Genomic DNA, 26,863 nt, shown 5'->3' on the forward strand with positions numbered 1-26,863 from the left:
GTGGGTCCTGGGGAATCAAGCCTCAAACGGGGCCCTTAGGCTTCACAGGCAAGCGCTTAACCGCTAAGTCATCTCTCCAGCCCTCCAGTGATTCTTTTTTGTTTTGTTTTGTTTTATTTTTGTTTTTCATGGTAGGTTCTCACTCTAGCCCAGGCTGACCTGGAATTCACTCTAGTCTCAGGGTGGCCTTGAACTCATGGTGATCCTCCTATCTCTGCCTTCCGAGTGCTGGGATTAAAGGCATGTGCCACCATGTCCGGCTCCTCCAGTAATTCTTAAGAAAGGCTAGGTGGGACTGGAGAAATGGCTTAGCAGTTAAAGATGCTTGCTTGCAAAGCCTCATGGCCTGGACTTGACTCCCCAATACCCACATAAAGTCAGATGCACAAAGTGACATGTGTGGGGTTTGTCTACAGTGATAAGAGGCACTGAAAGTACAAAATCATGAGCCACAAAAAAGCCCCACAAAAGCCTTTAACCTAGTTCTCAGTAGGCACAAGTGCGAGGATTGCTGTGAGTTTGAGGCCAGCTTGAGGCTGGAGTGAATTCCAGGAGAGCCTGGGCTAGAATTAGACCTTGCCTCAAAACAGACAGACAGACATTTCCTCCCCCCTTCAAAACAAGACGAAACAAATGCAGGGCTGCAGATGTAGCTCAGTAGGTAGATGCTTGCCTAGCATCTGTGAAGCCATGGGCTCAATCTCGGCTGTGGTGACTCTCTCCTAGAGTGGAGGCAGGGAGGATCAGGGGTTTGAAGTCAGTTTGGACTACATGAGATCTTGTCTAAAAACAAGCAAACAACCAAAATTTCACAGACTACAGAGATATGTGATACTTGTATATTCAGCCAAAGATGCCATGGTTTGAAAAAGGTTTGGACCCCTCCAGAAGACCTTTTTGGGTTGTTGGTTGTTGGAGTCATTACAAACCTTGACTTTATTGAAGTAAGAAAAGTACAGAGAGCTCCTGTCGTGTAGGGGGGATAGGGAGGGGAGGGGCCTTAGAGAGCCCATGTGGGAGTAAGAGTCCTCTCCCCTTATCCCAGCCCACCTGGGCTGGGCTAGCAGTGCTTACCAGAGTAGGAGCTTGGATGTTCAGGTGTCAGGAGAAAGGAGCAGCCAGAAGAGACCAACCATGTCCACCTGGTAAGCATCTATTTACAATCTATTCAGCTGGGCTTTACTCACACTCAGGTGAGTTCTGGATGAAAGGGATAGGTGTGGACTCTTGGGACCAACTCAGGAAGAGGCCAGCCATGGTACCATATTGATTTTGGGGCTGAGTTCAACCAACCACAATGCCAGGATCAGATTTAAAATTAATTTTTTTTGAGGCAAGCCCAACAGGCTGCCTTAAAATTTTATATATATATATATATATTTTTTTTTTCTTTCTATTTTTAAAACATATTTTATGTGTTTGAGAAAGATAGATAGAGAGAGAATGGGCATACCAGGGCCTCCAGCCACTTCAAACGAACTCCAGCTGCATGCGCCATTGTGTACATCTGGCTTACATGGATCCTTGGGAATAGAACTGGGATCCTATGGCTTTGCAGGCAAATACCTTAACCGCTAAGCCATCTCTCCAGCCTTTTTATTTTTTAAGAGAGAGAGAGAGAGAGAGAGAGAATTGGAGTGGCAGGGCCTCTAGCCATTGTAATTGAACTCCAGATGTGTGTGCCACCTTGTGTGTATGTGTGACCTTGTGCATCACCTTGTGTGTCTGGCTTATGTGGGATCTGGGAAGTGGAACATAGGTCCTTAGGCTTCACAGGCAAGTGCCTTTACTGCTAAGCCATCCTTCCAGCCCTCCTTACTTCTTAATTGTGAAATTGTGATTTTTTTTTGTAATTACTGCCATTTCTGCATAATATGCTTATTTTTCTCAGTTATTGACTCCCTTTGCTTAGTGCTTAGGATCTGCTCCTTTCCCTGCCCTCACGACACCTGTGCTTCCTGGGCCTCTCCTCCATTAATTACTCAAAGTAATTAGCACTGTAATTGAGGATAGATCAGTTTATATCTTTGTGATTCTTCAATGACTGAGTCATGTAATAAACTGGTTATTTCCCACTTAACCTTCTGTTTTCCTTGGAGCTAGTTTTTAGCTCCCTACTTTGTAAGGTTGGTTCCCATTTAGCCATGGAGTCTTTCACCTAGGTCCTCCTTGATGGGTGCTGCATTGACCCCACCCCTGATAACCCTTTTGTGACACGTCTATGTCCTGTAGGGTCTTCCTGATTGTGCATCTCGCTAAAGCATTTTCTGACTGGTCTGTCATTCTACTCTCATGGTTGGTTGAGTTTAGCTGGCTCTAGAATTCTCATGAAAAACAGTTTTCCTGCAGAATCTCTGAGGCATTTAATTGCATTTTCTTTACAGTATTGCTGTTGAGAACTGTAAAGCCATTTTTTTTTTTTTTTTTTTTGAGGTAGGGTCTCACTCTAGCTCAGGCTGACCTGGAATTCACTATGTAGTCTCAGGGTGGCCTCGAACTCATGGCGATCTTCCTACCTCTGCCTCCCAAGTGCTGGGATTAAAGGCGTGCGCCGCCACGCCCGGCTTAAGTCTTTTTTTTTTTTTTTTGGTTTATTTTTATTTATTTATTTGAGAGTGTCAGACAGAGAAAGAGGCAGAGAGAGAGAGAGAGAGAGAGAGAGAGAGAGACAGAGAGAGAGACAGAGAATGGGCACGCCAGAGCCTCCAGCCACTGCAGACGAATTCCAGACACCTGCACCCCCTTGTGCATCTGGCTAACGTGGGTCCTGGGGAATTGAGCCTCGAACCGGGGTCCTTAGGCTTCACAGGCAAGCGCTTAACCGCTAAACCATCTCTCCAGCCCTTAAGTCATTTTTTTAAATGTAAAGCCTTTAAAAAATTTTTTTTACTTTTATTTATTTATTTGAGAGTGACAGAAAGAGGCAGATATATATAGAGAGAAGGGGCACACCAAGGCCTCCAGCCACTGCAAATGAACTTCAGATGCGTGCGCCCCCTTGTGCATCTGGATAATGTGGGTCCTGGGGAATAAAGCCTTGAACTGGGGTCCTTAGGCTTCATAGACAAGTGCTTAACCACTAAGCCATCTCTCCAGCCCTATAAAGCCTTTTTTTGAGGTAGGGTCTCCAGGCTGACCTAGAATTCAATATGTGGTGTCAGTGTGGCCTCAAACTCATGGTGATCCTCTTATCTCTGCCACCCAAGTGCTGGGATTAAAGGCATGCGGCACCATGCTTGGCTCAAGACTGGATTCTAATCTGTACATCAGGCTTGTCGGAAACTCACTCTGTAGCCAATACTTAGGCATTCCCTGTTCAGTTACCATGAAGGTACAAATCCAACCTGGTAAGTATGTTGAAGGATTCATAATACAGAGACAGCTACCTTGTCTGCCGAACAGTTTATACCATCATTCATATATATATATGTATGTATGTATGTATGTATGTATGTATACATACAATGGGTGCTTCCAGGGCCTCCAGCCACTGCAAGTGAACTCCAGATGCATGCGCCCCCTTGTGCATCTGGCTAACATGGGTCTTGGGGAATCCAGCCTTGATCCGGGGTCTGTAGGCTTCACAGGGAAGTGCTTAACCACTAAGTCATCTCTCCAGCCCTATATTTTTAAAAAAATATATTTTATTTTGATCTATTTGTGAGAGAGAGAGGAAAGAGGTGGGGGGGGGGAGAGAATGGCTGCTTCAGGGCTTCTAGCCACTGCAGATGAACTCCAGATGCATGTGCCACCTTGTGTGCATGTGCAACCTTGCATCACCTTGTGCATCTGGCTTACATGGGATCTGGAGAGTTGAAAATTGGTCCTTAGGCATTGCAGGCAAGTGTCTTAACCACTAAGCCATTTCTCCAGCCCTTCTGTTTGTTTTTTTTTTTTGTTGTTGTTGTTTGTTTTTTTAGTTTTTCGAGGTAGGGTCTCACTCTAGTCCAGGCTGACCTGGAATTCACCCTGTAGTCTCAGGGTAGCCTCGAACTCACAGAGATCCTCCAGCTCTGCCTCCCGAGTGCTGGGATTAAGGCAGGCGCCACCATGCCTGGCTCATTTTTGGGTTTTTGAAGTAGGGTCTCACTGTAACCCAGGGAAACCTGGAATTCACTGTGTGATGGTGGTGATTGAACACAGGGCCTTTGCATGCTAGCCAAGCACTTTGACTGAGTCATGCTCCTGGCCCTAAAACCATCATTTTATCATGGCACTTTTGAAGTAAGCAGTGCTTTATGGGTCCTGGATGAGTCTTCAGAGAGAATGTGTATGAAGTGAGGAGCAGAGCTGGAAGCTACCTCCTCCTGCAGTAGCTCCTTCTGTGTGAGCCAGAGCAAGTAAAGTTAGAGTTTGTGAAGAAAAAGATGTTAAGGTCGATGTGGTAATATAATACTGTATTTCCAGCACTGGGAAGGCAGAGTTCAGAGGTCAGTCAGCTAGGACTGCATTGTAAGGCCTTACCATAATCAGTCAAACAAGCAAACAAACAAACAACAACAAAACCAAACCCACAACATGCTGGGCAGGGTAGTGCACACCTTTAATTCCAGCACTCGGGAGGCAGAGATAGGAGGATCTCTGTGAGTTTGAGGCCAGCCTGAGACTACATAGTGAATTCCAGGTCAGCCTGGCCTAGAGAGACCCTACTTTGAAAAAACAAACAAACAAAAAATAACAGGGTTAGAGGGATGGCTTAATGGTTAAGGTGTTTGCCTATGAAGCCTAAGGATCCCTGTTCGAGACTCGATTCCCCAGGTCCCATGTTAGCCAGATGCACTAGGTGGTTCATGCATTTAGAGTTGGTTTGCTGGAGGCCCTGGCGCGCCCATTCTCTTTCTCTCTGTGCCTCTTTCTCGGTCTGTCTGTTGCTCTCAAATAAATAAAAATAAAATATAAAATAAATGAAAATAAACCTAAAGGGGTAAGTGGGGGGGAGGGGGGTATCAATCATGGGGTATTTTTTATAATCATGGAAGTTGTTAATAAAAACATTAAAAATAAATAAACCCAAAATATGTCCAGTGTGGTGGTACATCTAGGGGCTAAAGTTGGAGGATTGTCATGAGTATGAGGCCAGCCTTGGCTACAGAGTTCCTTCCAGGTCAGTCTGGGCTAGAGCGAGATCCTGCCTTACAAAACCAAATCCAACCAACCAAACAAAACCCTCTACAGCACATTTAGAGTTGAGGATGTATGTCAGTGGTACAAGACGTGGTGATGGGTAGGAGTTTGGGAAATTAGAAAAGTTTGTAAACTCTATCCTTTCCTTGTAATTCAGTATTTGAAATGTTCTTGATGGAGTAGAAACATTTTGTGTTCATTTTAATCCATCAATAAATCTGCAAAGGAAAAAAAGAAATAACACATAATGTCATATTCAAGATTGAAAGTTGGAAATGTGCTTATTTATATTTTACATATGAAATAATAAAGTTTTCACTGTAAGGAAATGTCTGATTTTTTTTTCTTTTTGTGTTACAGAATGTATGACAACATGTCCACAATGGTGTACATAAAGGAAGACAAGTTGGAGAAACTTACACAGGATGAAATCATTTCTAAGACAAAGCAAGTAATTCAGGGGCTGGAAGCTCTGAAAAATGAGCACAACTCCATTCTACAGAGTTTGCTGGAGACACTGAAGTGCTTGAAGAAAGATGACGAGAGCAACCTGGTGGAGGAGAAATCCAACATGATCCGAAAGTCCCTGGAGATGCTGGAACTTGGCCTGAGTGAGGCACAGGTATGAGAGCTACTCAGTTATGAGTGGGAACATGAGCTCTGGCCAGCAGAAGGTCAGCCCCGTCCAGGGCCATATTGCTCCGTATGCTTGACTAAAACTGTTTCTGTCATGTTTGACATAGAGTTGAAAAACACTGCTAACACACAGATGTTTTTCCCCCTCATAATTTCTGGGTCTGCCAGTAGACCTTTGGTAAAATTCAGTATTTTGTAACTTCTTTCTTAGCTCTGCAGGTAGGTAGGGTCTCATTCTGGTCAAGGCTGACTTGGAACTCATTCTGTAGTCCCAGACTGGAATCAAACTCACAACAGTTCTCCTACTTTTGCCTTCCTAGTGCTGGGATTAGAAATGTGTGCTGCTGCCTGGAGAGGTGGCTTAGAGGTTAAGGTATTTGCCTGCAAAGCCAAAGGACCAGGTTCCATTCCCTAGGACTCACATAAGCCAGATGCATAAGGTGGCACATGCATCTGGATTTTGTTTGCAGCAGCTGGATGCCCTGGCATGCCCATTCTCTTTCTTTCTGTCAGTAAAATCAGTAAAAACTCTGTATATAAAAGATGAATACTACCTCGGTGGCTCTTTGGTCAACTTCCTGTTTAGTCAATGAATGAAACAGAAGGTGGGCTTATGGCTCATCACTTCTGGCTTTGGTAAAGGAAATAACAGTGTAGACCCCAAGTTGATTGGTTTTTTTGGGGGGGTTATTGAGGTAGGGTTTTGCTCTAGCCCAGGCTGACCTGGAATTCACTATGTACTCTCAGAGTGACCCTGACCCCATGGCAATCCTTCTACCTCTGCCTCCCAAGTGTTGGGGTTAAAGGCGTGCACCATCATGCCCAGCTTAGATCCCAATTTTAAACTGCTTTCATCCTCACTGTGCTATAAACACTAGTCATAATCCTCCAGCTGTTGGATTTAGTTAAGATTTTTTTTTTAAAGTTTTTTGAGGTAGGGTCTCTCTAGCCCAGGCTGATCTGGAATTTACTATGTAGTCTTAGGGTGGCCTCGAACTCAGTGCGATCCTCCTGCCTCTGCCTCTGCCTCCTGAGTGTTGGGAATAAAGGCGTGCGCCTCCACGCCTGGCAAAATTAGATTTTCTTTTTCTTTCTTTCTTTTTAAAATTTAATTAATTTGAGAGAGAGAGGGAGAGAGAGATGCATATAGAGAGAATGGGTGTGCTAGGTCTTCTAGCCACTACAAATTAATTGCAGACGCATGTACTACCTTGTGCATCTAGTTTATGTGGGTACTGGGCAATTAAACCTGGATCCTTAGGCTTTCCAAGCAAAGGCCTTAATCACCAAGCCATCACTCTAGCCTTTTTTTTAAAAATGAGATAGGGTATCACTCCAGCCCAGGCTGACCTCGAATTCACTGTGTAGTCTTTGGGTAGCCTTGAACTCATGGAGATCCTCCTACCTCTGTCTTTGGAGTACTTGGATTAAAGATGTATGCCACCACACTGGGCTTTTTGTTTTTGTTTTTGTTTTTGTTTTTATGAGGGAGAGAAAAAGAGAGAGAGAATTGGTGAACCAGGGTCTCTAGCCACTGCAATCAAACTCCAGACATGTGTGCCACCTTGTTCACATATGCCACCTTGTGCACATGTGTGTCCTTGTGTGCATGCAGTACTTTGTGCATCTGGTTTAAGTAGCTTCTGGAGAGTCAGACATGGGTTATTAGGCTTCAGGCAAGTGCCTTACTGCTGAGCCATTTCTCCAACCCTGGCTTGTTTTTTAAATGTGATTCATTTATTTATTTTTGATTTTTCGAGGTAGGGTCTTACTCTGGCCCAGGCTGACCTGGAATTCACTATGTAGTCTCAGGGTGGCCTTGAACTCATGGTGATCTTCCTACCTCTGCCTCTCCTCCTGAGTGCTGGGAAAAAAGGCATGCACCCACATGCCCAGCTTTATTTGTTTATTTTTTTTAATTTGAGAGGGACAAAATGGGCATGCCAGGGCCTCTAGCCACTGCAAATGAACTCTAGATGCATGTGTCACCTTGTACATTTGGCTCATGTGGGTACTGGGGAATTGAACCTGGGTTCTTAGGCTTCATAGGCAAGCATCTTAATCACTAAGCCATCCCTCCAGTCCTAGATTGGTTTGCCTTGTGAGGAGGAACCCAGGACCTCACATGTGCTAGGCAAGTACTTTACCACTGAGCTACATGTGTACCCCAGCCCCTAGAATTTTTGTTTTGTTTCTTTGTTTTCCAGGTGGGAGCCCACTGTATCCCTGGCTGACCAGGAACTCACTCTGTAGTACCAGGCTGGTCTCAAACTCATAGCAGTCCTCCTACCTGTGCCTCCAAAATGCAGGGATTAAAGGTGTGTGCCACCATGCCTGGCACCCCATAGGCACATTTGCACCACCTATTGCATATGTGCGACTGGGCACACTTGCATCACCTTGTGTCTGGCTTATGTGGGACCTGGAGAGTTGAAAATGGGTCCTTAGGCTTTTTTGCAGGCCAGCGCCTTACCACTAAGCCATCTCTCCAGCCCTATTCAATTAAAAAAAAAAAAAAAATTCTCATTAGAAACAGAGAGAACATGAGTATGCCCTGCTGCTACAAACTTCACACACGGGTGTTACCTAGTGTGTCTGGCTGCAAGTGGATACTGGGAACCTGAACTGGGGCCTTCAGGCCTTGCAAGCAAGTGCCTCCAACCACTGAGCCATCTGTCTAGCCTTAGTATTTTATTTTATTTTGCAGTTTTTGTTTGTGTGCATGTGTGTATATTTATGGGTATGCCAGGGCCTCTTGCTGCTGCAAATGAACACCAGACTCTTGAGCCACTTTATGTGTCTGGCTTATGTGGGTGGCTTAGGAATGAAACCTGAGCCAGCAGGCTTTGAAAGTAAGTCTTTAACCACTGAGCCATATTCCCTGTGCCCTAGTTTCATATTTTTTTAAAATATATTTTATTTTTATTTATTTATTTGACAGAGAAAGAGAATGAGAAAGGGAGGGAGAGAATGGGTAGAATGGGTGTGCCAGGGCCTCCAGCCACTGCATACAAACTCCAGATGCGTGCATCCCCTTGTGCATCTGGCTAACGTGGGTCCTGGGGAATTGAACCTGGGTCCTTTCGCTTTGCAGGCAAACGCCTGAACTGCTAAGCCATCCCTCCAGCCCTAGTTTATATGCCAACCTCCTCCTCAGTCAGAAATATGAACTGTTAATTTGCATAGTGCACTGGCTGAAACACCGTGGCTTCCTCTGCCTCTTTATTTTATTTTTTCTCCAAGGTAGGGTCTCACTCTAACCCAGGCTGACCTGGAATTCACTATGTAGTCTTTCAGGTTGGCCTCAACCTTATAGTGATTCTCCTACCTCTGTTTCCTGAGTGCTAGGATTAAAAGCATGTGCCATCATGCCCAGTTTCTCTTCTGTCTTTCTGCCTTTACACCCTAAGAACTTGCTGGTGGTCTTGGGCAGGTCTTCCCTAGAAGCCAAAGCACAGCACTGGTAGGGCACTGTAACAGTGCATTTGTGGGATAGAGATGGAGAATGTACTAGTGCTTTTAGAGATTTGATGGTAGTTAGATGATTCTTCTGTCTCGGTAGTGAGGAAGGTCTGCATGTTGTCTCCCCAGCTCCACCACTAGCTCCTCACCTAACTATGTGTTGCGCATGCGCACATACACACTCAGATTGGAAAAGACCCTCAAGCTAGGTTTGGCTGTCCATATGGACAGTAAAATGCATCAGAAGAAGAGACGTGTTCATTTCTAGTCCATTCTCTCAGAAGGGTGTACTCTTCTGAGCTAGTGATACTCCTCCTCATAGCCCAGTGTGTAGTCTGTGAAAGAAATTCCTTGTGTAAAGTAGGCCGTACTCATGAGTGTGAGCTGGAGCTGTGGCTCACATGTGTGGACAGGAAGGTTTCCTGCAGTGTGTTCTGTTCTGTTCAGGTGATGATGGCTCTGTCGAATCACCTGAATGCTGTCGAGTCAGAGAAACAGAAACTGCGCGCGCAGGTTCGTCGTCTGTGTCAGGAGAATCAGTGGCTGCGCGATGAACTGGCCAACACACAGCAGAAGTTACAGAAGAGTGAGCAGTCTGTGGCTCAGCTGGAAGAAGAAAAGAAGCACCTGGAATTCATGAACCAACTTAAGAAATACGACGATGACATTTCTCCCTCGGTGAGTGTTTTTTCCTGAGTGTGGTGCCTGCGCTGTGGTCAGGAAGAACTAAGATGGAGCTCTAAGAATGTTTTCTTCCCCAGTGACTGTGTTAAACAGGACCACTGCTGGGGATGTGGTAAATGGGGCCCTGGACAAGACAGCTATTTTTCTGCTGTGTAGTTTGTTTGTTTGTTTCTTTTTTTGTTTTTTCAAGGTAGGGTCTCATTCTAGCCCAGGGTGGCCTCGAACTCAGAGATCCTCCTACCTCTGCTTCCCAAGTGCTGGATTAAAGGTGTGCACCACCACACCTGGCTTAAATTGATTTTTGTTTTGTTTTGTTTTTCAAGGTAGGATCTCTCCCAGGCTGACGTTGAACTCTGTAGTTCCAGCCTGGCCTTAAACTCACAGTGATCCTTCTACCTCTGCCTCCTGAGTGCTAGGATTAAAGGTATGTGCTACCATGACTGGCACAATTATTTTATTGGTTTTTTGAGGTAGGGTGTCTCTCTAGCCCAGGCTGACCTCCTACCTCAGCCTCTTGAGTGCTGGGATTAAAGGTGTGTGTCACCATGCCCAGTCTATGTGTTTTTATTTTTTATTTGTTTATTTTAATAATTTATTTATTTGAGAGAATGAATAAACCAAAATGGGCATGCCAAAGTCCCTTGCCACTGCAAATGAACTACAGATGCATGTGCCACTTTGTGCATCTGGCTTTTTATATGGGTACCTGGGTCATTAGACTTTTTAAGCAAGGTCTTTAATCACTGAGCCATTTCTCCAGCTCCCCTCTACTTTAAAATAAATAAATAAACATATATATATATTTATTTGAGAGTGACAGAGAGAAAGAGGCAGATAGAGACAGACAGAGAATGGGCACGCCAGGGCTTCTAGCCACTGCAAATGAACTCCAGACACGTATGCCCCCTTGTGCGTCTGGCTAATGTGGGTCCTGGGGGATCGAGCCTCGAACCGGGGTCCTTAGGCTTCATAGGCAAGTGCTTTAACTGCTAAGCCATCTCTCCAGCCCTCCCCTCTACTTTTAAAGGCAGGGTCTCATTCTAGCCCAGGTTGACCTGAAACCCCACTGTAGCTCAGGCTGGCTTTGAACTTACAGCTATCTTAACCTTTAGAGTGCTTTTATTATAGATGTGAGCTCTTATTTATTTTTATTTTTTCTCTAGGTAGGGTCTTGTCGTAGCCCAGGGTGACCTGGAATGCACTATGTAGTCTCAGGCTGGCCTCCAACTCATACTGATCCTCCTACCTCTGCTTCCCAAGTACTGGGATTAATGGTACGTTCCACCATATCTGTATTTATTCTTTACTAACCTATTTATCAATAAGCCTTATCATAGATGATCTTCACTTGATCTTAAAGATTGGTGATCTAGGCTGGGTGTGGTGGTACATGCCTCTAATCCCAGCATTTGGGAGGCAGAGGTAGGATAGCTGTGAGTTTGAGGTCACTCTGAGACTACACAGCGAATTCCCGGTCAGCCTGAGTTAGAGTGAAACCCTACCTTAAAAAACAAAATAAATAACAACAAAACAAAAACTGGTGCTCTTAGCTGGGTGCAGCAAATTCCAGGTCAGCCTGGGCTAGAGTGAGACCCTACCTGGAAAACAAACAAACCTAAAAAAGAACAGGGCTGGAGAGATGACTTAGCAGTTAAAGCCCTCACCTAAAAAGCCTGAGAATGCTTGTTCAGTCTCCAGGTCCCACATAGCCACACACACAGTGAAGCAAGCATGCAGTGTTGCACATGTGCCACAAGGGGAATGTGCTTTTGGAGTTCATTCAAGGTGGCTGAAAGGCCCTGGCATGCCCATTCTCTCTCTGCCTCTTTCTCTAATTCTCACTTAAAATAATAAAAAAGAATAAAATATTCAAGCTGGTTATGGTGGCTCATATCTATAATAGTGTAGCAAAGGTTGAGATAGCTGTGAGTTCAAGGCTAGCCTGTGCTATAAGTGGGTTCCAGGTAAGCCTGGGCTAAAGTGAAACCCTGACTCAAAAAGTTAAAACTCAAAAAAAAAAAAAAAAATTAAAACTTGAGCTGGGTGGTGGTGTGCACAACTTTAATCCCAGCACTCGGGAGGCAGAGGTAGGAGGATCACCATGAGTTTGAGGCCACCCTGAGATTACATAGTGAATTCCAGGTCAACCTGGGCTGGAGTGAGACCCTACTTGGAAAAACCATAAATAAATAAACAAACAAAACAAAACAAAAAAACGCACAAAAACTTGAAAACTGAAACAGTACCCCAAGGGGCTGGGGAGATGGCTTAGTAGTTAAATGACCTTGCTTACAAATCCTGTTGGTCCAGGTTTGATTCTCCATCTACAACACAAAGCCTGATGGGCACTCATTGGCAGTAGCAAGAGACTCACACCACACACACACACACACACACACACACACACACGCACGCGCGCGTAAATAGATTAAAAACCTAAAAGAAAGAAAGATATACAAATATATGTTTGTTTGTTTTCAAGCTAGGGTTTCACTTTAGCCCAGGCTGACCTGTAATTCACTGTGTATTCTCAGAGTGGCCTTGAACTCATGGCAATCTTCCTACCTCTTCCTTCCAAGTACTGCGATTAAAGGCATGTGCCACTGTGCTTGGCTTAAAAGATTTTTTTTAAAAATATATTTTTATTTTTATTTACTTATTTGAGAGAGAGAGAAAGAAGTAGGTAGGTAGTAGGTAGATAGACAGACAGACAGACAGGAAGAGAGTGAATGGGTGCACCAGGGCCTCCAGCTATTGCAAGCAAACTCCAGACACATACATCACCTTGTGGTCTGGTTTACATGGGTCCTGGAGAGTTGAACCTGGGTCCTTTGGCTTTGCATGCAAGCGCCTTAACAGCTAAGCCATCTCTCCAGCCCCAAAACCAAAAGATTTTGAGGCAAGATGTGAGATTCTATAGAATGAAAGATGCTCTGGTCTCTCTTGTAGGAGGACAAAGACACTGATTCTGCCAAAGAACCCCTGGATGATCTCTTTCCAAATGATGAGGACGACCCTGGCCAAGGAAGTGAGTGTCAGATGATGGGACTGTGTTGTCATGTGTGGTAGAGCTGTCCCCCCGCAACATGATACACCTCTCAGAGTTGGTAGAGTCAGTGCAGTAGCCTGTCATGCCATGCTGAAGCTCAGCCCAGTAGGATTGCTGCTGACTTCTTCCCACTTCTCCCCCATTCACTCTCACTCTCTTTCAATCATTCACCCATCCATATATTTATTTCACCTATTTGTCATCCTCTTCCTTCCCTTCCTCCCTCCTTCCTGTCTTGCTATAGTCTGGGTTGGGCCAAAACACTTTTTTTGCATGTGAATGCATGTTTGTAAGTGGCTGCTAGAGTGTGTGCATATGTTTGCATGTGTATGTGCAGGCACAGAGGTTGCTCATGCTTAGGTGGCAAGCACTTTACCAACTGAGCTATGTCCCCAAACCCTTGTCCTAGGCCTCCTGAGCGTCCTGCCCAGCTTTCCCAAAGCTGGTAATTACAGGTGCGTGCCACCATCCCCAGCATATTGCCTTTGCTTTAAAGACTTTCAAGTCTGTGTGTGTTGGGAGGTTGTCGTATCTGGCTAGACTCTGGTAAACAGAAGTGGTCTGTGGGTCCTTCCAAGACGAAAGAGGTTAGAGTTACCTTTTCCTTAGTGTCACACCAGCTAAGTCAATGGTAGTGTCAGCCAACAGCACTGCATCTGAACAGGCTGTTGCTCTTCCTCAGCTTGCCCAGGGAGTGCCTGGAAGAGGCTGAATTAGCCTAGGAGCTCACTATGCAAACAAGCTGGTGGGGAAGTTTTGACTGGTGCGCCTGCAGTTGTCCTGATACCCTTGGATGTGCCTTTTCTGTGCAGTCCAGCAGCAGCACAGCAGTGCCGCCGCCGCCGCCCAGCAGGGTGGCTATGAGATCCCAGCACGGCTGCGCACGCTCCACAACCTGGTGATCCAGTATGCTTCACAGGGGCGCTATGAGGTGGCTGTGCCACTCTGCAAGCAAGCCCTGGAGGACCTGGAGAAGACGTCGGGTCATGACCATCCTGATGTGGCCACCATGCTCAACATTCTCGCCCTGGTGTACAGGCCAGTCCTTGGGTCTCTGCACCCAATTGTACCTAGAGACTACTTCTAACCAGCTTTGAATTTTTTTATATTCAAGGTGTAGGGTCTTATTCTAGCCCAGGTTGATCTGGAATTCACTATGGAGTCTCAGGGTGGCCTTGAACTCATCGTGATCCTCCTACCTATGCCTCCCTAGTGCTGGGATTAAAGGCATGCACCACCACACCCGGCATGAAATTTGTTTTATAAGTCTGTATACACTAAGTCCAAAATGATTAGGCAGCTCTGCGGCTGAGATTGCACTGAGCTGGAGCAGGAGCTGCTGAGCCAGTTTGTCTAGAGGAGCCTGTAATCCTTGCATTCCTGCCAACTCAGCACTTTGACCTTTTTTATTTTTTCATTAGACTATGTCCCAAGTTTTTTTGTCCTAGGATTGTATTTCTGCCTTGTCTGTTAGTGTCCTTCTCACCTTTTAAATTTATTTATTTATTTGAGAGAGAAAGGGGCAGATAGAAAGTGGGCGTGCTAGGGACTCTAGCCACTGCAAATGAACTCCAGATGCATGCATCACCATGTGCATCTGGATTACGTGGGTACTGGGGAATAGAATCTGGGTTCTTAGGCTTGTAGGCAAGCGCCTTAGCCTCTAAGCCATCTCTCCAGCCCCTTCCCACCTTTTTTTTTTTGCTTTTTTGAGGTAGGGTTTTGCTGTAGACCAGGTTGACCTGGAATTCACTGTCTAGTCTCAGAGTTGCCTTGAACTCATGACAATCTTCCTACCTCTGCCTTTGGAGTGCTGGGATTAAAGGTGTTCACCACTGTGTCTGGCTCAGATTTTTTGTTTTTAATTTGATTTATTTATTTATTAGAGACAAAAAGCTGGGCATGGGGCTGGAGAGATGGCTTAGCGGTTAAGAACTTGCCTGTGAAGCCTAAGGATCCCAGTTTGAGGCTTGATTCCCCAGGACCCACATTACCCAGATGCACCAGGTGGCGCATGCAACTTGAGTTGGTTTGCAGTGGCTGGAGGCCCTGGCACACCCATTCTCTCTCTCTCTCTGCTTCTTTCTCTCTCTGTCTGTCGTTCGCAAGTTAAAAAAAAAAAAAGCTGGGCATGGTGGTACACACCTTTAATTCCAGCTCTTGGAAGGGAGAGGTAGGAAGATCACTGTGTATTCAATACCAGCCTTTGACTACATAGTGAATTCCAAGTCAGTGTGGGCTATAAAACCCAGAGAGAGGGAGGGAGGGAGAGAGAGAAAAGGAAAAAGAAAGAATAAATAGACTATTCAAAGTAGGTTCTCTCTAGTCCAGGCTGACTGTAGTTCTGGGCTGGTCTTTTTTTGTAACTTTAATTTTAATTTTATTTAATTTTTTTGTTTTTGTTTTGTTTTTTCAAGGTAGGGTCTCACTCTAGCTAGGCTGACCTGGAATTCACTGTGTAGTCTCAGGGTGGCCTTGAACTCATGGTGATCCTCCTCCTCTGCCTCCTGAATGCTGGGATTAATATGCACCACCATGCCCAACCTTAATTTTAATATTTTGTTTTTAGGAGAGAAAGAGAGGAAGAGAATTGGTGCAGCATAGCCTTCAGCCACTGCAGTCAAACTCCAGATGCATGCTTCATCTTGTGCTCTTGTCACCTTGTGCATCTGGCTTATGTGGGACTTGGAGAGTGTAACATGAGTCCTTAGTCTTCGCAGGCAAGCGCCTTCGCCACTAAGGCACATACGTATTTTTTTAGGTGCATAGTTTGGGAGTTTTGGTCATCTGTGTCCTGTGTTCCAAAGTAGGGTCTCACTCTAGCTCAGGCTGACCTGGAATTCCCTCTGTAGTCTCAGGGTGGCCTTGAACACATGGCGATATTCCTACCTCTTCCTCCTGAGTGCTGGGATTAAAGGTGTGTGCCACCACACCTGGCTGTTTTTTACTTATTTATTTTTGTTTTTTTGATGTAGGGTCTCACTCTAGCTCAGGCTGACCTGGAATTCACTCTGTAGTCTCAGGGTGGCCTCGAACTCATGTCGATCCTCCTAGCTCTGCTTCCCCTCCCAAGTGCTGGGATTAAAGGCACATGCCACCATGCCCGGCTTCTTGTCATCTGAATTTTTGAGTTTTTTGGGTTTAGGGCCCACTGTGTTGGTCCCCGATCTCCACACCTCTTGTCTGGATGGATCTGAGCTGCTCTTTTTTTTTTTTTTTTCCTTTGGTTTTTGAAGTAGGGTCTTGCTCTAGTCTGTACTCACTTGGAATTCACTATGTATTCTCACACTGGCCTCAAACTAACAGCGATCACCCTATCTACGCCTCTGAAGTGCTGGAATTAAAGGTGTGCGCTGGTCACCGTGGCTGGCTAGATCTGGGCTTTTGCCGAGTTCTAGTCTAGGTCAGTGGGTCCTGGTGCCCTGCTCAAACATTGATATTCTGTCCAAATCTAGACACAGGTTCTGTCCTTTGCTGGCCGCCTCTGACTCTGGGTAGGAGCTCCCTTCAGGGTGGCAGTGTTGTGCTGTGACCTGCACAGAAGCGCCAAGTGCTGAGCCACCTGGTTTCACCTGCGTGCCGCTTGCTGTGCTTTTATCCTGATGCATTGCCTTACATGCTTCCTTCCCATGTACACAGTTATTTACTTAAAATATTTGGTGGCTGTGGTAGTACACACCTTGAATTCCAGCCCTCTGGAGGCTGAGGTAGGAGGATTATTGTGATTTGAGGGCAACCTGAGACTACAGAGACAATTCCAGGTCAGCCTGGGCCAGAGGAAGACCCTGTCTTGAACCCCCCCCCCCCAAAAAAGAAAGGAAATTCTGAACTTAATATTATTTCTATAATTTGAAATTCCATTTAAAAAGGTATTTAGGAAGCTGTTATAGTTCAGTGGTAGAGCACATGGCTGAGCCCTAGGTTCAATCTCCAATATCAGTAACTAGCTACCTGGCTAGTCTAATGGATTGATTGAATGCTTTCACCTAAACACCTGTGTCTCTTTTGGTTTAGGGATCAGAACAAATACAAAGATGCAGCCAACCTTCTGAACGACGCCTTAGCTATCCGCGAGAAGACCCTGGGGAGAGACCATCCTGCGGTTTGTATAGCTGCTTCCTTCACCCTTACATTTTATTTCCCTCAGTATGTGTTTGTCCAGCTCATTCCAGTGTCGAGTTCAACAGGGAGGGTCTGAGATCCACCTTGTCCCAGATGCCACAGGTAGGACTTCACCTTGGCTAGCATTGACAAGCTTCTGGGGCAGCAGCCATGACGTTCATACACCCGGTCACCACCTCACTGGATCACTGACTGCTCTTTGGCGCCCAAATCAACTTGCATGTCTGTCTCTAGATTTTTTCTCAAGAAGTACATTTATATTTTTAAATTAAAATCGGGATCAGATTCACACAGAAATCTGCTTTGCTTGTTTTTTTTTTTTGTTGTTGTTGTTGTTTCTTTGAGGTAGGATCTCACTCTAGCCTGACCTGGAATTCACTCTGTATTCTCAGGGTGACCTTGAATTTAATGGCAATCCTCCTACCAGTGCCTCCTGAGTGCTGGGGTTAAAGGTGTGTGCTGCTGTGCCCAGCTCTTCCCTTGCTTGTTTTTTGTGGCTTCCAGAGAGGGAAAAAAAGTCAAGATCATGTTGATTTCATTCTAGAGTTCATGTACTACAGAAGTATTTGTTGTGATCTGGTTCTTCGTGAATTGTTTAGTTCTTTTGACCTGAAATCCCATTCTCTCATCCAATGAAGAGTGCTTCACTGTGTGTACAGAATGTGTAGACCTGAGATGTGGGCTGCCTCTTACATTGGATCTTCTGTGGCCTTTTGACTTGGCAGGTAGCAGCAACTCTGAACAACCTTGCTGTACTGTATGGTAAACGAGGGAAATACAAAGAGGCGGAACCGTTGTGTAAAAGAGCCTTGGAGATCAGAGAAAAGGTATGAAACCACAAAGGGTTCTTATCTCCAAGTTTTGAGGAGTGGGCAGTGTGACATGTCACTACCAGGGACACAGCTCAGTGAATAAAGTGCTTGCCTTGTGGCATGAAGACCTTATTTTGATTCCCCAGAACACACGTGAAAATTCTGGGCATGCTTGTAATCCTGTCATTGGGAAGGATCCTTGAGGGCAGCTGGTCTGCTACTGTAGTCTAATTAATGAGTTAATGAGAGACCTTGAGTAAAGTATATGTGGACTGCCTGAGAGGAACCGTTATCTGAGGTGGTCCTCTGGCCTTCCCATGTGTGCATATCACATGCACATGTGTACACACACACACACACACACACACATGCATGCACAAAAGAATAATAAAGATGCACCAAATTTATTCATGTATTTCTTTTTCTTTTTTCTTGAGTAGAACTCAGCGATCTTCATGCCTTTGCCTCCTAGGTGCTGGGATTAAAGGTGTGCACCACCATATCCTGCTCTAGTATTTCTTTCTTTCTTTTTTTTTTTTTGGTTTTTGTGGCAGGGTCTCACTCTAGCCCGGGCTGACCTGGAATTCACTCTGTATTCTCAGGGTGGCCTCGAATTTATGGCAATCCTCCTACCTCTGCCTCCCGAGTGCTGGGATTAAAGGCGTGCGCCACTAATGCCTTGCTTACTCTAGTATTTCTTTAAGAACCCCTTGCTTTGCTAGAGTTTATCCTGGTAGTACAGTTCACGAGAAGACCTAGGGGACCGCAGAACATATCACATGTAGGATAGAACCATGGGAGGGGAGAGCGTGGAGAGTGTTGAGAGTTGTGGCAGCTTTCCAGAAAAGGGCAGTGTTTGAACTGAGTCTTGGTTAGTTGATTTCTGTTTGTGAGGCAGGAAAAGGTAGAGTATGGAAAGAGTGCAGAGGCAGCGTGCTTATGTGTGAAAGGACCAACGCTTGGTCAGATTATGGAAGGAGTGGGTATATTTTTGTTCTCTCCCTGCGCCGGGCACTCTTCTGTGGAGGGCTGTACAGTCAGGTTGCCGGAAGACAGACAAAGCTCTGTCCTTTGGGCTTTTGTTTAGGTGCAGGGGCTGCGTAGTGAAGGATAAAAACAGGGTAGTTTGGGCAAGTGAGACTTGTGGGGAGAAGGATCAGCAGGTGAGGGCTTCTTGTCACGGAGCTCCGGCAAGGGGATGAAATTCCTTCCTCCATGTTGCAGGTTCCTGAAAGGACTTTGGAGGATGAATCTAGATGGTGCATTTGAGAGCGTCCTCTGCTTCCTAGTGTGCGTGAGGGTTACTATAGGAATTAAAGCAGCCAAGGAGAATTGGATGGTGTGGCTCACGTCAGTAATCCCAGTGCTAGGGAGACAGAGGCAAGAAGATCTGAAATTTGAAGTCATACTCAAATAGTCTGGGGTTACAGAGACCATGTATTAAAAAATAACAGTGGGTAAAAAAATAAAAGAAAGAAAAATAACAAAAAGCCCTCTGGGTGTCCAGCACTTGGGAGACCAGTCTGGGACTGCAGCATTTATTCCAGTTCAACGTGGGTTAGATTGAGACCCTACCTCAAAAACAAAAAAACAAACAAACAAACAAACAAAAAAGCCAACAAGCTGGGTGTGGTGGTGCACGCTTTTAATCCCAGCACTTGGGAGGCAGAGTAGGAGGATCCCTATGAGTTCAAAGCCACCCTGACTTTACATAATGAATTCCAGATCAGCCTGGTCCACAGTGAAACCCTACCTTGAAAAACCAAAAACCAAACCAAACTCAAAGAGGCAGCTGTAGATACTGGTTACTCTGTTTGGCATGGGAGCAATTTTGAGGGTTTTAAGCTTTGGGGGGGAGCAATATTTATGTGTTAGAAGGACCCTTATGCCAGAAGGGTGGGCAGTGGATTAGATGGTGGCGACACAGTGTTTCTAATTTCCTGTTTAACTTCAGGTTCTGGGAAAGGATCACCCTGATGTTGCCAAGCAGCTAAATAACTTGGCCTTACTGTGCCAGAACCAGGGCAAGTATGAAGAGGTAGAGTATTACTACCAGAGAGCCCTCGAGATCTACCAGACGAAACTGGGGCCTGATGACCCCAACGTGGCCAAGACGAAAAACAACCTGGTATGTTGGGGTATGCCTAGGGCTGCTTACTCTGAGATCTGAATGCTGTGATTTCACCTGTGCATAAAATACATGCTTTATTTACATGGAAGGACACTAAATATTTTATTTTAAGGCATCCTGTTATCTGAAACAAGGAAAGTTCAAGCAAGCGGAAACCCTGTACAAAGAGATTCTTACTCGTGCACATGAACGGGAGTTTGGTTCTGTGGATGGTAAGAAATGTTGAAATGTTCTGTTTCTAAGCAGATAAAATGGCACATTGTATTGTAGAATGATTTCCAACTTAAACTTGGCAATAATGCCTAAGTTGTCAGAATGTTTCCTAGATAGAAATTTTTTGTGTTTTTTTTTTTTGTTTTAGGGTGTTTTGTTTTGTTTTGTTTTTACCCAGGTAGGGTCTCACTCTAGACCAGGCTGACCTAGAATTCACTATGTAGTCTCAGGGTTGTCTCAAACTCATGGTTATCCTTCTACCTCTGCCTCTTGGATATTGGGATCATTTTTCTCTATATATATTAATTTGAGAGAGATTGGGGGGGGAGAGAAAGGGTGCACCAGGGTCTGTAGCCACTGTAAACGAACTCCAGACACATGCACTACTTTGTATATCTGGCTTACGTGGGTCTTCGGGAATTGAACCTGGGTCCTTTGGCTCCACAGGCAAAATACCTTAACCACTAAGATCTCTCCAGCTCCAGTTTTCTAGAGTTTTGAGTTGTTCATTAAATCTAGGTCACCCCACACCATACAACTTGTCTGTCAAGGTTTACAGCAGTTTTCCCAGTTCTGAGAGGACTGATCGTTTCTGAGTCCTGAGTGTAACTTGGGCAGTGTTGTTGGAGTGCAGCTGTTTGTTGTCCCAGTGACACTCTGTGGGCATTAGCCAGGACATACATGCACCAGGGTATGATGCTGACAGAAGAGGGTTTATGTTTTCTTCTGTAGAAGGAGCTTTCACCAGCATCCTTTGTTTCTGTCAGTTCGTGGAGGGCTGTGTCTCACTGTGAGGATGTGGTAGGCCTGGGGCTGCCTTTCTGAGGGTCTGATGCAGCCGGGCTGCAGACGTTCCCAGTTGGCAGAACTCTCAGACTTACCCACTGTGAGAAGCTTTGCTGACTTTATTAGAGGTTCCAGGCTATCTCCGAATGCTTCTTTTAAAACAAAACTATTCCTGGGGCATTGCAGTTTATGTTTCTGTCTGTCCAGAATAGTGCTGTGATGAACAGTTAACTGGGTTTACTATGCTTGGATTTGTCCTTCATGCAAATGCCTAAATACACACTAGAAAGGAACTTTTTTAAAAGATATTTTATTTTTATTTATTTATTTCTTTATTTTGGTTTTTCGAGATAGGGTCTCACTTTAGCCCAGACTGACCTGGAACTCACTATGTCATCTCAGGGTGGCTTTGAACTCACGGTGATCCTTCTACCTCTGCCTCTGAGTGCTGGGATTAAAGGCGTGTGCCACCATGCCTGGCTTTAAGTATTTTATTTATTTATTTAAGAGAGGAAGAGGCACATAGAGAAAGATGGACACACAAACGAATTCCAGATGCATGTACATCTGGCTTACATGGGTCCTGGGGAATCAAAGCTGGGTCTTTTGGCTTTGCAGGCAAGCACCTTAACTGCTAAGTCATCTCTCCAGCCTGAAAGGAACTTTTAAAAATTTATTTATTTATTTATTTAATTTTTTGGGTTTTCAAGGTAAGGTCTTGCGCTAGCCCAGGCTGACCTGGAATTTACTATGTAGTCTCAGGGTAGCTTTTTAAAAAAAAAATTTTTTTTTTGGTTCATTTTTATTTATTTATTTAAGAGTGACAGAGAAAGAGATAATGGGCGTGCCAGGGCCTCCGGCCACTGCAAAGGAACTCCAGATGCTTGCGCCCCCTTGTGCATCTGGCTAACGTGGGTCCTGGGGAATCGAGCCTCGAACCAGAGTCCTTAGGCTTCACAGGCAAGCGCTTAACCGCTAAGCTATCTCTCCAGCCCTCAGGGTAGCTTTGAACTCATTGATCCTTCTACCACTGCTTCCCAAGTGCTGGCATTAAAGGCATGTGCTACCATACCTGGTATTTAAGTTTTATTATTTGTTTGTTTGTTTCTCTTTTCTCTTTTTTTTTGAGATAGGGTCTTACTATAGCCTAGGCTGACCTGGAATTCACTATGTAGTCTCAGGCTGGTCTTGAACTCACATCAATTTTCCTACCTCTGCCTCCCAAGGGCTGAGATTAAAGGCATGCACCACTGTGCCTGACCTTTTTTAAATTATTAAATATTTTATTTTTTAAAATTCATTTATTTGAGAGAGAGAGGGAGGGAGGGCCAGATAGAAAGAGAGAATGGGTACACCAGGACCTTCAGCCACTGCAAACGAACTCCAGATGCATGTGCCCCTTGTGCATTTGGCTTACATGGGTCCTGAGAATTGAACTGGGGTCCTTAGACTTCGCAGGCAAATGCCTTAACTGCTAAGCCACTTCATCAGCCCTAATATTTTATCTTTATCTAGTTATTTGAGAGAGAGAATGAGGCAGAGGAAGAGAGTGTGAGGAGGGGGGAGAGAGAATGGACACACCAGGGCCTCCAACCACCGCAAATGAACTCCAGGTGCATGTGCCATTGTACATCTGGCTTACGTGGGTCTTGGGGAATCAAACTGAGGTCCTTTGGCTTTGCGGGCAAGTGCCTTAACCACTAAGCCATCTCTCCAGCCCCTCTTTTGGTTTTTCAAAGTAGTGTCTTGCTCTAGCCCAGGTTGACCTATTACTATGCAGTCTCAGACTGGCCTCTACAGCAATCCTTCTACCTCTGCTTATCAAGGGTTGGGATTAAAGGCATGGGCTACCTATCATACCTGGGAGAGTGGGGATGGGGAGGGAGAGAGGGACAGTGGATACCCTCCAGCTGCTGTAAACAAACTCCAGATATATGGGTCACTTTGTGCATCTGGCTCCATGTGGGTACTGGGGAAACGAACTCAGGTTGTTAGGCTTTGCAGGCAAGCACCTTAACTGCTGAACCATCTCTTCAACCCAGGTTATAAAGGAATTTTTCTTTTTAGGTAAGACTTATCATATCATACATATCAAAATATTCTTGAAGAGCTGGGAAGATGGCGTAGATAGTAAAGGCTTGCTGTGTATGCGTGAGAACCTAAGTTTGGATCCCAAGTACCCAGATAAAAGTCAGGTGTGGCAGCATGTGTCTGTAATCCCAGCACTGGGGAGGCAGAGACATAAGGATCCTTTAGGGTTTGCTAGCTAGCTAGTCAGCCCAAACTAGTTTCAGCAAAGAAATCCTGTCCCAAAAAATAAGGTGGTGAGTGAGAAAGACATCTGACATTGACTTCTGTCCTCCACATGCATGTGCATATGAACACACCAGAAAATTTTTTTTTTTAGAAGATTCCTTTTTTTTTTTTCATGGCAGGGGTTTCTTGGTTGCCTAGTAGAATGTGCTAGTGTGTTGAAAACTTAAGACTGTTAGTATTTGAGAGTGGAGCATTGTGGGGCTATGTTCTTTAGTCTGTCCCAGCAATCAGGAGGCAGAGGCAGGATTGTGAGTCTGAGACAGCTTGGGCTGCAGAGTGAGAGCCTGCCTCTGAAAATTATGTTGAATGGTGTCCTTTATTTATTTTTATTTTTGCTTATTTATTTGAGAGTGACAGAGAAAGAGGCAAATAGAGAATGGGCGCACCAGGGCCTCTAGCCACTGCAAACGAACTCCAGATGCATGCGCCACCTTGTGCATCTGGCTTATGTGGGTCCTGGGGAATTGTGCCTTGAACCAGGGTCCTCAAGTTTCATAGGCAAGTGCTTAACCACTAAGCCATCTTTCCAGCCTGAATGGTGGTGTCCTTACTTTGTTCCATGATCCAATTAATTTTTCTTTTTAAATTTTTATTAACATTTTCCATGATTATAAAAAAATATCCCATGGTAATTCCCTCCCTCCCCTATTAATTTTTCTTAAGCTAGCTAATGTTGCTCAAATTCTAAATAACTTAAAGGGTTTTTTTTTTTTTTTTTTGTTTGTTTGTTTTTCGAGGTAGGGTCTCATACTAGCCCAGGCTGAACTGGAATTCAGTATGCAGTCTCAGGGTGGCCTCGAACTCACAGCGATCCTCCTACCTCTGCCTCCCGAGTGCTGGGATTAAAGGTGTGCACCACCATGCCGAGCTTTAAATAACTTCAAGGTTTAAGTGAGAAAAATTACATTACAAGGTCTGGCACCTGGCTAGCTGGGTTGCTTCTTGCATCTGACACCCTCAGTGCTAGACATGAATGACTGTCTCCTTCCTGCGCCTCCCATGGGCTTCCCGTCTACATAAACTCGATCTGTCCACGTTGTAAAACTTTACAGTTATTGATACCCGGCTGCTCAGTGGCTCCCTTCTTACAACTCTGATGTGTGAAATGTTGCTTTTTCTTCCCTAGATGAGAACAAGCCCATTTGGATGCATGCTGAAGAGAGAGAAGAGTGCAAAGTAAGGCTGCTCTGTTTGAGGGTTCTAAGTTGGGTACACTGCAGTTGGAATCTTTATTTATATGAAATTGTCTATTTAGGGAAAGCAGAAGGATGGGACATCTTTTGGAGAGTATGGTGGCTGGTACAAAGCCTGCAAAGTCGACAGGTAGGTCTTTTTAGCCAAAACATCAGAAAGCAGGGTAAGGTGACAGGACTCTAGGGTACCTAAAGACAGGACTTTCCTGGGCCTGGGAAGATAGCTAAGTGGGTAAAGTGGCCTTGCAAACATCAAAGACCTGAATTTGATCCCTAGAACTCACATGACAAAGCCAGGCATGGTGGCCCATGCCTGTAAGCCCAGTGCTGGAGAGGCAGAGACAGGTGGATCCCTGGAGCTTGCTGGCTAGCTAGTGAATTCCAGGCCAGTGAGAGACTCAGAAACTATGGACAGCACCTGAGGAACAGTGCTTGAGATTGTTCTCTGGCGTACCACACACACATAGACTTTCCATGGTATTGTGCTTCCTAGTCCTCGACTTTACTCAAGTTCCAGTGTAAAAACTTGACCATTTTTGTAAATGAGATCATTTGCATACATGCAGCCCACTAAGATAAAATGGATTCTGACCATTAACACTCATCAAGGGACAACTTCCCCATTAGCACTTGTTAAGGGCAGCTCCCTGGACAAAGGCAAAGGAGACATTCCTGAGGAAAGCAGCCTTCAGGCAGTTTACAGCACTCAGAATAAACATGCAGCAGGCTTTGAAAAGCCAGCCTGCAACCATTCCTTGACACACTTGTCACTGTGACCCCTTCTTTGCAGCTTTTTTTTGGGGGGAAGTGTGGGCTGCTGAGTTTGAGCTCCCCCCACACCCATGGCTGTGGCCCTGTCCTGAGACCACACGCCCCTGCTGTTTCTTGAGACCCAGGTCCTTTACTCATCTATTTCAGGAAAACTTGCTCATGTGTTTCTGTAACATAATATAACCATTAGATATGAAATATATATTCTTTCTTTCACTGTTGTTCCCTTGTCTCAGAGACATGCAGGACACCTTCTTTATTTCTATACCCAGGATGCCTATCGTAAGTGAGGGGAAAACACACCTCTTAAGTGCAGATCTGTACTAAAATAAATACCTTTTTTTAAAATAAATTATCTTATTGTTACTTATTTGACAGAAAGAGAGAGAGAGGGAGGGAGGGAGGGAGGGAGGGGGGGAGGGATAGGGGGAGAATGGGCTCGCTAGGGCCTCCAGCCACTCCAAGGCTTGCAACCCCTTGTGCATCTGGCTAATGTGGGTCCTGGGGAATCAAACCTGGGTCCTTTGGCTCTGCAGGCAAACACCTTAACCACTAAGCCATCCCTCCAGCCCTTTTTTTTCCTTTCTTTCTTTTCTTTTTTTTTTTTTTGAGGTAGGGCTTTACTGAAGTCCAGGCTGACCTGGAATTCACTATGTAGTCTTAGGGTGGCCTTGAACTCATGGTGATCCTCCTACCTCTGCCTCCAGAGTGCTGGGATTAAAGGTGTGTACCACCATGCCCCGTTAGATCTGACTTTTTTTTTCCAAGGTAGGGTCTCACTCTAGCTCAGGCTGACCTGGAATTAACTGTATTCTCAGGGTGGCCTCAAACTCACTGCAATCCTCTGACCTCTGCCTCCCCAGTGCTGGGATTAAAGGCTTGCGCTACCATGCCTGGCTCAGATCTGACTTCTTATCACTTCCCTTGATCTAGTTTTCCACAATCAACCTGGAACCCTCCTGGGAGGACTTCTTTCCTAGGATTTTTTGTTTTCTTCTTCTTCTTCTTCTTTTTTTTTTTTTGGTTTCTCGAGGTAGGGTTTACTCTAGCTCAGGCTGTCCTGGAATTAACTGTAGTCTCAGGGTGGCCTCAAACTCATCGTGATTCTCCTACCTCTGCCTCCCGAGTGCTGGGATTAAAGGCATGCGCCACCACGCCCGGCAGCCCTGGGTTTTTAGAGGTAGGGTCTTACTCTAGTTCAGGCTGATTTGGGATTCACTATGTAGTCTCAGTGCTGGGATTAGAGAAAGGCCTGTGCCACCACACCCAGCTGTTACTAATTCTTTTATTATTACTTTTTTTAGAGTCAGACCCTTGCTGTGTAACCCAGCCTGTCTGGTTTGTAGTCTTCTTGTCTTGCCTCCTTGCCGGGTCTGCGCGGCACACTAGCACACTCAGCTGTTTCTGACTTCTTAGCAAGACGTTTCTGTCAAGAGCGCAGCCCACTCTCATCCTGTCTCTAATTTCTTGTTTCTTTCTTTCTGGTTTTTTTTTAATTTAATTTTTATTAACATTTTCCATGATTATAAAAAAATCCCATGGTAATACCCTCCCTTCCCCCCCA

The 26,863-nt window shown here is 45.1% G+C and overlaps 1 protein-coding gene across 20 annotated transcripts in view; it reads left to right on the plus strand.

Annotated features, from left to right (window-relative positions):
- Klc1 (kinesin light chain 1) overlaps positions 1-26,863 on the plus strand; it is a 65,785-nt gene that overhangs the window by 13,900 nt on the left and 25,022 nt on the right. For all 20 annotated transcript variants that reach the window (XM_045155329.1, XM_045155335.1, XM_045155331.1 and 17 more), the window contains exons 2-11: positions 5,485-5,746; positions 9,670-9,900; positions 12,856-12,934; positions 13,768-13,993; positions 16,970-17,057; positions 17,803-17,904; positions 19,844-20,017; positions 20,133-20,232; positions 24,462-24,511; positions 24,591-24,658. In XM_045155329.1, the coding sequence (XP_045011264.1) occupies positions 5,486-5,746; positions 9,670-9,900; positions 12,856-12,934; positions 13,768-13,993; positions 16,970-17,057; positions 17,803-17,904; positions 19,844-20,017; positions 20,133-20,232; positions 24,462-24,511; positions 24,591-24,658 (1,379 nt within the window). In that variant the 5' untranslated portion in view covers position 5,485. The remainder of the gene's footprint in view (positions 1-5,484; positions 5,747-9,669; positions 9,901-12,855; positions 12,935-13,767; positions 13,994-16,969; positions 17,058-17,802; positions 17,905-19,843; positions 20,018-20,132; positions 20,233-24,461; positions 24,512-24,590; positions 24,659-26,863) is intronic.

This window comes from Jaculus jaculus, chromosome 7, assembly GCF_020740685.1.
Source record: "Jaculus jaculus isolate mJacJac1 chromosome 7, mJacJac1.mat.Y.cur, whole genome shotgun sequence".
NCBI lineage: Eukaryota > Metazoa > Chordata > Mammalia > Rodentia > Dipodidae > Jaculus > Jaculus jaculus.